Source organism: Crotalus tigris, unplaced genomic scaffold (assembly GCF_016545835.1).
Source record: "Crotalus tigris isolate CLP2741 ecotype Arizona unplaced genomic scaffold, ASM1654583v1 scf7180000017892.488125, whole genome shotgun sequence".
NCBI lineage: Eukaryota > Metazoa > Chordata > Lepidosauria > Squamata > Viperidae > Crotalus > Crotalus tigris.
In genome coordinates this window covers 467,334-479,132 of record NW_024096708.1, presented here as the reverse complement: position 1 = coordinate 479,132, position 11,799 = coordinate 467,334, and the positions used below count along the sequence as shown (strand labels likewise).

General features: G+C 41.4%; 1 protein-coding gene and 1 long non-coding RNA gene across 2 annotated transcripts; one reads left to right on the top strand and one right to left on the bottom strand.

Annotated features, from left to right (window-relative positions):
• The first annotated feature begins 4,307 nt into the window (after positions 1-4,307).
• Positions 4,308-10,346, top strand: EXOSC3 (exosome component 3). Its single transcript, XM_039344147.1, has 4 exons — positions 4,308-5,862; positions 7,058-7,207; positions 8,740-8,891; positions 9,404-10,346. Exons 1-4 carry the CDS (start codon positions 5,464-5,466, stop codon positions 9,603-9,605), a joined length of 903 nt encoding a protein of 300 aa, XP_039200081.1. The 5' UTR covers positions 4,308-5,463; the 3' UTR covers positions 9,606-10,346.
• Positions 9,978-11,671, bottom strand: LOC120308286. Its single transcript, XR_005556818.1, has 2 exons — positions 11,525-11,671; positions 9,978-10,903 (listed from the first exon to the last, which is right to left on the bottom strand). It is a non-coding gene; the product is annotated as an uncharacterized LOC120308286 (long non-coding RNA).
• Between the last annotated feature and the right edge of the window lie 128 nt (positions 11,672-11,799).

The window sequence follows — 11,799 nt, the reverse complement described above, 5'->3', positions numbered from 1 at the left end:
CAGCTACCCTAGCCACTCTGCCAATACACCTCTCCCTGGGCAACCATGAAGAGGACTTAACGTTTGTGGTGACCCCAGGTATGGAATGCCCAATGATTCTAGGGATGGAATGGTTGAAAAAATGGAACCCCTGGGTAAATTGGAGGACGACAGAAATCAAATTCCCGAAGGGGGACCCTATGGACTTAAAACCCCAAGAGAGGCTACCAGAATCAAGAATAGAAAAAGCATCCATAGGAGAGGAAAAAAGATTAACAGAAATACCAGAGGAATATAGGGACCTTGCTGAAGTCTTCAGTGAGGAGAGGGCGAATGAGCTTCCCCCCCACCGACCCACAGACTGTACCATTGAATTCAAGCCTGGGGCAAAACTCCCGAAACCCAGATTATACTCCATGAGCCCAAAGGAGAAGGAGGAAATGGAAAGATTTATAAAAAAAAACCTGGAGAGAGGTTTCATTGAACCAGCTAAGCCTAAAGTGGCTGCCCCGGTCCTTTTTAGAGAGAAGAAGGATGGCTCTTTACGTTTATGCGTGGATTATAGGGCCCTGAACACAATCAGTGAAAGCAACCTATACCCGCTGCCCCTCATGAAAGACATGCTGTCACACCTATCGAAAGGGAAAAATTTTTCTAAACTAGACTTAAGGGAAGCTTACTATCGCGTGAGAATCAAGGAAGGGGACGAATGGAAGACTGCATTTAACTGCCCCATGGGGTGCTATCAATTCAAAGTCTTGCCATTTGGATTACAAGGGGGCCCTGCAGTCTTTATGCAATTAATCAATGACGTTCTAAGGGAGCACCTGTTTAAGGGGGTCCTTGTTTACTTGGACGACATTCTTATCTTTACCGAAACAAAAGAAGAACACGTCAAACTTGTCAGAGCGGTTTTAAAGAAGCTGCGAGCCGCTCACCTATATGCCAAACTCTCAAAATGCGAATTCCACCAGGAAAGGATAGACTACCTAGGCTATCGCATATCCCCACAGGGCATTGAAATGGACCCAGAGAAGGTCAGAGCAGTATTAGAATGGGCACCACCCCGCACAAGAAAGCAACTACAAAGTTTCCTGGGCTTTGCAAATTTTTACCGCCAATTCATCCCCTCATTTGCACAGATAGCCTTGCCCCTCACCAACTTACTAAAAACGAAGGGAACATCCTCAGTAAAACCTAGCCAGCCACTAACATGGACAATGGAGTGCCAAGCAGCGTTTGAGAGACTAAAGAGACTTTTTTCTGCCGAACCAGTACTAAGGCACCCAGATATGGACAAGCCCTTCATAATACAGGCAGATGCAAGTGATGTGGCAGTGGGGGCTGTGCTATTACAAGAAAATGATGATGCAGTATTGCAACCCTGTGCATATACATCTAAGAAACTCACGGAAACAGAACAGCGCTGGCCCGTATGGGAGAAGGAGGCTTATGGGATACGTTGGGCATTACTCACGTGGCGACAGTTCCTGGAAGGCAACAAAATCCCCTTCCAGGTATGGACTGATCACAAAAATTTAGAAGCCCTGAAAACTTCCAGGAAACTCAATCCCAAACAAGCCCGCTGGTCCCAGCATTTTCACCAATTCCAATTTAAGCTCAAACATTTACCAGGAAGAAAGAACTTCCTGGCAGATGCACTATCTCGCATGCCCCAATATAACAGCGCACGAACCACAGACTCTAGACCAATAATGGCAGAATCACAACTGGCAGCGCCAGTAACCACAAGAACCCAAGCCAAAATAAAACCACAACTGGACAGCCAAACTGGGATTGAATTCAGAAAAAGTTTGGAAACAGATGATTGGTTCCAGAAAAACAAACATGTGTGCACAATGAGAGACGGATTGCCTTGGGTAGGGGAAAAGTTATATATACCAACAACTCAAAGACTAACTTTCATGCAACTTTGCCATGACACAAAATCAGCAGGGCATTTTGGATTTGTAAAAACTTTACACTTAATTAAACGGCAATTTTGGTGGCCATCAATAAAAAAGGACATAGAAAGTTATGTTGCCAGCTGCCCAACCTGTGCATCAGCAAAGAGGTTGCAAGGGAAATCGCCAGGGCTGTTACAACCAGTGGCAAGTCCCTCAGCCCCCTGGAGGGAAATAGCCATGGATTTTATAGTGGAATTGCCTGAAAGCAATGGGAATACTGTTATCTGGACAGTCACGGACCTATTTTCCAAACAGGTGCACTTTATCCCTTGCCAAAAAATTCCCACTGCAAAGGCCTTAGCAAAACTTTTTATCCAGCACATTTACAGATTGCACGGGGCACCCCAACGCATCATCTCTGATAGGGGAGTGCAATTTACGTCTACATTTTGGAAGGAATTTTTATCCCTCTTAGGGACCACTCAGGGACTGACATCTAGCCATCACCCTCAGACAGATGGACAAGCGGAACGCTGCCAGTCGGTACTTGAGCAATATTTGAGATGTTTTTTAAATTTCCAACAGAGTGATTGGACGGACTTACTTCCTTTTGCAGAAGTTGCCTACAATAATGCAGTCCACTCCAGCACAGGCTACACTCCTTTTCAAATAGCCAACGGCCAAAGTTTCAACCCTATGCCAGAGTTAACCCCAAAAGAACCAACGATCCCTTCACTGAAAGAATGGATGGAAAACCTACAAAACACCTGGCCAATAGTCAGAAAATCACTAGATGAAGCTAGGCGGGCATACAAAGCACAAGCCGATAAAAAAAGGGTTGAGCCTACACCATTCATTATAGGAGAAATGGTGTACTTATCTACAAAATACCTAAAGTCCCTACAGCCCTGTAAAAAACTTGGACCAAAATATATAGGACCTTTTCCAATTAAAAGGATCATAAATCCAGTAACAGTAGAATTAGAATTACCCAAAAACCTCAGGCAAATACACCCAATTTTTCATTGCAGCTTGCTGAAAAGAGAGCATCAGTCACCTCTACGGCCAAAAATCCCCCCCCCACCACCTCCAATCATGGTGGAGGGGGAACAACACTTCGAAATAAAAGAGATCCTTGACTCTAGGAGATATCGTGGAACAACTCAGTACCTAGTTGCCTGGAAACACCTCCCTGCCTCACAAAATGAGTGGGTCCATAAACGTCACGTCAGAGCCCCGAAGCTATTGAAGAAGTTTCACACAGAGTATCCTAACAAGCCTAACTAAATTTTTTACTTGTGTTTTCTTTCAGGTGGATCTCTCTTATTGTTAAGAGGGGCCGGATGTCAGAATCCAATTATATTTCATCTTTAATTATCAAACATAGAAACTCCCAATTCTGCCTTCTCTGGATTCTGCCATAAGAGGGAGAAAAGGGGGAGAGCAAAGGGGCTTTATGGCCCTCACTTCCTTCAGCACACTTCAAAGGACTGAATGTGTGTTTATTGTGGCCTCTAAGCTTTAACATATCAAAGAAGAGTAATTGCCTTTCATGTAGTTATCTGAAGTCTCCATCCAGACGGAAGAAGAAAGGGGATGGAATTGTGATACTTGAAACTATCACTGGAAGGGGGGTTGATTGGGTGGGACTACTGGGGAACCCCTTAAAACCTTGAATGGGAGAGCTTGAACCCCAAGTCCTGTCTAGCATGCCTGCAACCATTTTCTCTTAATAAAGGATTCCTGTTGGAAGAGCTATTCCAAGAGTTCTGTCTTCTTAAGATGCAAAGTGGGGTGGGTCCTTACAGTTCCCCATGTTGTGGTGACCCCCAACCACTTATACATCACCGGGTGCCAAGGGTGTGGCCAAAGAAAAGGGGGGAAAAATGGCAGACAGCCTTGTTTGGTGACCCCTGTGAAATGGTCGTTCGACCCCAAATGGGGTCCCGACCAACAGGTTGAGAACGACTGCTTTAGAACTTCAACTTAAAAGTATAACGTTCTCTTTCTTCAGTATAGTATTCCACATTTTATAATTTTCTCATATATTGCTATGCCACTGTCAGCCAGACGAGGTCGCTGAAGTTTAATAATCCAGGAACTAATTCATCATTTCACCCTCTTTCTCTAATCTGTTAAATTAGAAAACCTGCAGCTATAAAGATATTTGCAAAAAAGCGACTTAAAACAGATATAGTTAAGACGGCATATGCTGCAGATCTGACCCATCAAGTGTAGCTTAACCAGTATAGGTCTTGTTTACCCTGTGTCAGCTTCCTTGAGAAGACTTAGTATTAGCTGAGCTGTAAAAAAAAAGAAAAGAAACAATTCCAAAATGTTCATAGGAAGAAATCCCAGGACAAATATGGTATATAAGAACCAAGACTGATTTATTCGTAGTTTTGCTGACTGATAAGTTTACAAGTGTTGAAAATGCAAGAATGGCTTGGTATATGTTTCACTTAGTGTAAGAAAAGTTTTATCTGATGTTGTTTTTAAGAGTTTTTAGTCTTCTGGATAACTTGATGTAGTTGGTCCTTTGTGTCCATTAGCCAATCAACATGGCATAAAACTGATCCCTGTATGATTTTGGCTCCTTTTTTTTCTGAGCCAAAGAATATTTCATACTTCTGTACATCGGTATTAATAGCTTGTTTTTCCAATAGGAATTCATCTAACTTCGACACCAATTCATTTTGTATCTAACTGACAATTGTACCCAGCAAGTGAAAGTAACATTTATAAACTGAGGTGTCTTTTAAAAACATTTTCTTCTTTTGTTGTGCAAAGTTGATACAACCGATCTGTAGAAACCTCAATCTGTCTTTAAGTCCAGCTAAATGTCTTTGGGATTTCCCCCCCCCCTCAATTTTGCAGTTTAGCTCACATCTTTCAGCTATTAACAAGGTGTAATCCATGTTTTGTTTTGAAGAATGTAATCCAATCATTCAGAATGAATTGCTGTGAAGTTATTAAGCTTTGTGCATATACCGCACTTCAGTACCCAAAAACAGTATCCGCTATTTCATTAAATTCCTTTTTCCCATATTTCGAAGACATTGGTCAGACACAGAACATTATCAGTCGGATCACAGCTCTGGAAGTTGGAAAAGTCTCTTTTGAGATAAGGCTCCAAACAAACTTTGCTGCTGTTGATAATGTTGCGTGCACACATCACAATTCTTTCCAGAAAACTAGATGGGCTTAGAGTGAAACGGCTTTCTTTGCACAAGTTTAGGGGTGCTAATCCTTTGCCTCCATGCACTATCTTGTCTCTCTTTTTAGCGGGCTTTTTCTGGTGCTTATTTGCTCAGAGATGGCCCAGCTCCGGCACAAAAGAACTTGTCTGGCCAGGGTTGAACTTAGAAATTAATCTTGATCCATGTCTGCTGAGGTTAGATGCTCTTTGCACTCTTTGAAGGGATAAAACACCCCTCTTTGAAGGGTTGCTTCATCTCTGTAACCAGAAAATAAAATAAATCAAGAGATTAAAAGCCAGAGGACGCCAAGCCTAGCATCCCTCTAAAAATTGCTACTCCATTTTTGCAATTCTAAAGATGCAGGGCTTCATTTGCGCATGTGCAAGGCCCAAGCTCGAGCGCTAGCTAATGGCTTAGCGGCGGGGGAACCTTTCTTCTGCGCAGGCGCAACAGGCGGAGAAGCAAGGCCGTTTTCTGAAATTATGGCGGGCGCTGCCGCTTGCTTGGCCGAGACGCGGGTGGGGCAAGTGGTAATGCCGGGGGAAGCGTTGCTCTTGCCCGGCCAGGGCGAGGCGGACGGCGAACGGCTGCGCCTGACTACGACCGGACCGCAGAAGGGACGGCTGGTTTGCGGGCCGGGCCTGAGACGTGGCGCCGACGGCCTATTAGTCACCCAATGCGGCCTGCTGCGTTACCGGGGCCATTCCGCTCAGGCCGGAAGTGGGAGCGGAAGTAGTTCCGGGGGAACCTATTGGGTGGACTCACAACAGAAGCGGGTAAGAGGGCTGCGCCTGCGCAGTTCGGAGACTGGCTCTGCTCGCAGCCCCAGTACCTGCAAATAGGTGCATGGCTATAAAAACGGAAGAATCTATATTAAAATATTGTACACTGTAATTTTATGTTAAATTAACACATTATATTAACTTTTCATTGTAGATAATGCAATTATATATATATAACTTATTTAATATGATTGTGTTATATATTAAATTAATTATATATTATATTTTAATTACGTTAAATTCATTATATTAAATTATAATTATATATGCAACATAACTTATTTAAGTGATTGTATTATATATTGCATTATTGTATTGTATGTTAATTCATTATATTAAATTATAATTATAAATATACATTATAATCACATTAAATAAGTTATATATTGCCTTATAGATAAGATAACTTTTATTGTCATTTTTTACTGTGGGCACAACGGCATACATTAAAAATGAAATTTAATTGCCCGTTCTCAAAGTGAAACATACATAACACACACCTAAACGTACTATGTTTTATATAAATTATTTTGTATAATATATATAACCTATTTAATATAATTGTATTATATATCATATGTTTGTAGTGCACGTTTAATTGTATTAAATTATAATTGTATAATACAGTCATATTAAATAGGCTATGATTACATGAAATATAATTTATATAAAATATATTGATATAAATTTATATAATGCAGTGTAATTTTTTATAAATATATTGATATGCATAGTAGTATACATCGTATGGCACGTTCACATCACATTTACATTAAGTATAGTACATGTTACGTAATAAATATAAATATTTGGGGAAGGAATGCGGTATTTATGTAGCAATAGCCGTAGCACTTAGACTTGTATACCGCTTCACAGCGCTTTCCAGCCCTCTCTAAGCAGTTTGCAGAGTCAGCCTGTTGCCCCCAAGAATCTGGGTCCTCATTTTACTGACCTCGGAAGGATGGAAGGCTGAGTCAACCTTGAGCTGGTCAGGATCAAACTCCTGGCATTGAGCAGTAAATTAGCTTACAATATTGCATTCGAACCACCACGGCTCTTCTTTGCAAAAAAAAAAAAAAGCACTATATTTATGATGGATTGCAGGGGAGGGGAGGGCTGCATAATACCATGGCTTTGTTTTCTCACCCAAATAAAAAAAATCCATTTTTTTTATCCTTACTCTTGACAGTATGTCCCAGTGAAAGGAGATCACGTGATAGGCATAGTGACGGCCAAAGCTGGGGACATATTCAAACTGGATGTTGGAGGCAGTGAGCATGCCTCTCTCTCTTACCTGGCGTTTGAAGGGGCCACCAAAAGGAACAGGCCCAACGTGCAGGTGAGGAAACCCATTCAAGCACCACCAGTGGGGAGATCATCCCGTTGTACTTCTGAGCAGACCCGGGTGGGATTTGAGCCATGACTTTAGTGCTTGGTGTTGAAAGTCAACATGTTTGATCTAGCTTCTTGGTTTGAGCCAGTGGTTTGGTCTGAAAAATGGTTTCTTTCTGGCCAATGACAAAGCCACAAAGGGGGCCTCATTTTGGCAGTTTAAGCTTTGATCTGGACATGAAATAAATAAATAAAAAAAGAACGTGTTCGGTCAATACTTCTAAACTGGATCAAAACAGATGCGGCTGGGGTCATTTCACTGCGCTAAGAAGCTACAATGGGGTCAACTCTTAATATCCTCATATTACGGGTCACTAGGATGTCTTAAATTTCAAAGACATTACCTTAAGAGCAGGCAAACCTTTGGGGAACAAGGGCATGTGAGATAGCAAGCAAGTTGCCAGATATATCTTCTGGGTGTGTATGAGAATGTGAACTGGAAACACATCTCATTGGTCGACTGAAAGCTAAATATTAAGTATAATCATAGTCATTGTATTGCCGATAAAAGCATTCACTTCTCTCCCTGGTTATTTTCCCTTTGACTTCTTCGGGGTATTGTTTGTTAGATTTAGGATATCAAGTTAGGATAGGACAACGTTTCACTTGTCAGTTGACCGATGTGTCAATTCTAACAACAGATGAACTTGGTTTTCCAGTTTAATGAGAACACCATTGCCGTACTGGGCAAAAGATTTTTCTGATAACATTCTTGAGTTGCACGTCAACTGCAGATGCCGTGAATGCTCTTTTGCACAGTTGTGATGCTTCTGTTCTCACACAGAAGATCACTCCCCTCAAAGTGTTTATGGAGAATCTCAGTCGTCCAGATCATGGTTGTCCCAAAGGTGCTTTTTCAAGAGCAACTGGACTTCCTTTGTTTTTCCTTGAAGACTTGGCGCTTCTGATCCAAGAACCGAAGATGCTTCTTCGCCGAGAAGCAAAACGTCTTCAAGAGCTGTAACCATATTAAACGCTACTGTACAGTGCAACAATGAAGTGCAATATTAGGGGCAGCGCAATGGTGAATCGAATGCGAAGGACGTGTGTATATAATGTACTTTTTTACTTGTGTGTAGTGCGCACTTGTGGACAGCACTTAATTTCATTTTGAGATACAGAAGGAGAATAAAGATATCCTATAAGAGAAAACGTCCAGTTACCTTTTGAAAAAGCACCTTTGCTACGCTCTCCTCGGATTGAGTTCTACCAAACCAACCCTGATGATCCTTGAGCGACTGCTCTTTTGTTACTCTGAGATAGTAGTTAAGTTGCTGATCTGGAACCAGGGACCACCCTGTGGGTACTTTGCTCATTCTTTCGGTTCTTACTCCCGTCGTCCTGCACAGAGTGGTGAGGACACAACTGACGTGGGAGTGTAGGATAGGCAACTTTGCACATCTAGTGAAAAAGCTGAAACGTAAATCTCTACTGCCAACGGTGTAGGCCAAGAGTGTTGATTTTTCTTTCCTTCTTTAGGTGGGTGACGTTATTTATGGCCAGTTTATCGTGGCCAATAAAGATATGGAACCTGAGATGGTCTGCATAGACAGCAGCGGCCGGGCGAATGGCATGGGAATCATAGGGCAGGACGGCTTCTTATTCAAGGTCTCGCTAGGCCTAATAAGAAAGTAGGTGTGAAGGAATTCTTACTCAGATTTCTTTGCTTCTCAAACTGCATCATTTAACTGAACAGTAAATTTGAAGTCATCATTTTTTTTTGTTTTTACTTCTGGTTTCTTTCCCCTTTTGTCAGAATGTTTACAGATTTCATTCCCCATCAGTACTAGCTCTTTTCAATGCAGATAGATACCTTGTCAGGATTTTCAAGAGTTTTGCTATTCTGAACTGACACAGACACACACGTACACACACCAAGGGAAAACTCGTACACCAAAAGCTATAGAGAAGTCGTTTTATATCTCTGCATGGCACAACAGTCTTCAGGAGTTAGGCCTCTTTGCAACAGTTCTGCTTTCCCAGAAAAAGAGAAATTAAAAAGCAGTCTGACTCTTAGCAAGGATTTGCCTAGATGTCCAAGGAAAATAATCAACTATTAAGAATTGAGATCAGATTGATGTCGTGAATTGATTTCTGTTGGTTTTTTTTTCCCCTTCCTTTCTCCCCGTTGTTTTAATTTCAGACTCCTGGCTCCCGATTGTGAAATCATCTGGGATTTGGGACAACTTTATCCTTTTGAGCTAGTGCTAGGAATGAATGGAAGAATCTGGGTAAAAGCCAAAACAGTTCAACAGACTTTAATAATAGCCAACGTTTTGGAAGCTTGTGAACATATGACAGCCGAACAGAGGAAATGTGTAGTTGCAAAACTCTTAGAAAACTGATCGGGGGGGGGGGGAGAGGATGTATGATGATCCATGATAAATTTCCAGGGAGAAAGAAAAAAAATATATTACATATTTAAATATTTTATAGCTATATGGGAAATACAAACTAAAGCTGTTACTCTGTATATTTTTTGTTTGTTTTTTTCTTATACTTCATCCGGCAAATTTTTCAAATGGGAAGTTGTGTAGTTAGTAGTGGACTTTTTGTAAAGATTCCCAAACTTCCTGGTAAATCTTGGTTTTGCAATGCTGTTGAAGGGGGGGGGGGAATTGGTTTTCATTTCATTTTATTTGCAAATATGTACAGACATTTTCGAGAGGATTTTTTTTTTAATTCCCTGAAATGTATGTATGGGCATAGGACTGAGGTTTTTTTTATTTTTATTCTGTAAAGTAGATGCTATAAAAATGAAATATAAATAAAGATGACCAGAGAAATTTACTGCTGTTGAAAAAAAAACCCAGAAAATTAAGTTTCTCTCAAAGATTTAACCTTTTGGATACAGCTTTTTTTAAAAAAATTGCAAAATTAACATTTGGTATTGAATTTGACTCCTCTGTTACACATTTATTTAGCTTTCTCTTAAAAGCACAAAAATACTATAAGAAAGCATTGCAGTGAAAACCTGATCCACTATTTAGGCCAGGAGCCAAAACGAAGATCCCATTTTAACTCAAATGGATAAATGATAATAACAGCAACTCTAAGAGGAAAAAATTAAATTTGATTTATTACGGCGCGATTACTGTAGTATTGATTTGTTGCTATTTTGTATCACTGTGATAATTGATTTCTTTCTGTTTTGTTTGTCCAGTGTTGACGCCTCGCTATTTTGCACTGATTCTGAAAGTATTTGTAGAATTGTTTTCTTTGCTTTTTTTGTTTTTTTTTTTAATTAAATGCACAGGGTATCTTAGAAGAAGGGCTGGCCTTGAAATGTTCATCAGACAGTAGCTTATAAAATGTGGTATTCAAGGAGCATTTAAATTTGGCGTTTTTATGCTTTCTATATGCAGGAGGGCTTTGATGGCAGATGTACCCATGCAGCCCCAAAGCACTTTAGAACAGCCATGCTCTTTTTCCCAAGATCACTTTTATAATCCATTGTGTGCTCACTGACATTGATCCTCAGTTTGGTTCAAGGCAGCCGAATCTCTCGTTTTTCTAAAAGTGGAATCAGCCATTGAGAAGTTCTGAGTTATCCGTGGCCTCTTCCATAGTGTTGTGTCCCAGCCTATGTGAGTCCTTGTTAAGCGCACAAGGAGAAACCCCTCTTCCAACAAGCAGGCTGGAACTGCAGGAAAAAAAACAATCCCCTTTTATTATTCACAGACCTGAGTCAATGTCCAAGGCAAATAAACACAGTTCACAGAAACTCAATCCTCAACACAAACGGTTGCCTTCGGCAGCCAGCACCTCCCACACCTTCCCTTTTATGATACAGCCTGGGTGTGGCTTCCTAATGCCTTCTCCTTTGCCTTTGGAGCTGCCCCATTGCATTCCTCTGTCCTACTCTCTTTTCGTGCATCCTGGATTTGTCCCAGCTGTTCTTCATCACTGTCCCAACTCAAGCTCCCAGCACAGCTGTGTCTCAGCCTGAGCGCGAGTAGAGGGGCCAGGCTCCTTGTCTGACTGTAAGTCTTAGAGCTCCTCAGAGCCTTCCTCTGACTCTGATGTCACTCCAGGACCCTCTTCCTCCTCAGACTCAGACTCAGTTGCCGGGTGCACTGGCTGGCGAGGAATCACAACACGTAAGTTTCAATCCACGCCAATGCTCTTGCAAAGCGCACGGGGGTCTTTTTGAAATCTGCAAAAACTTGTTTCACTGACCACTGAGCACAGAGCTTTTAAAAGCAAGTATATAAGAAAATGGACATTCCTAAGTTAAGCATGGAGAGGATGGAGTGGGACCTACTCGTTCTTATTTGATGGGCAACTTCCGTTGGGTTTTTTTTTGCCTGCAGAAGATGGATCTATTCCTCCTCCTGAAGCTGCTGTTTGCTCTCTTCATCTTTCCCCTTTTGACTTGTTCAGCCAGATGAGTCAGCTGCTTAAGTGGGTCATCAGGCCTTGAGTAAACCAAAGGTTGATCTTATTGAGCTTCCATTGGGTTTTTTTTTTAATGAAGTTTTCTTGCTGGCATCTACAGATGTCATGCAATCAGTGATATATAAATATGTGTGTATGTAT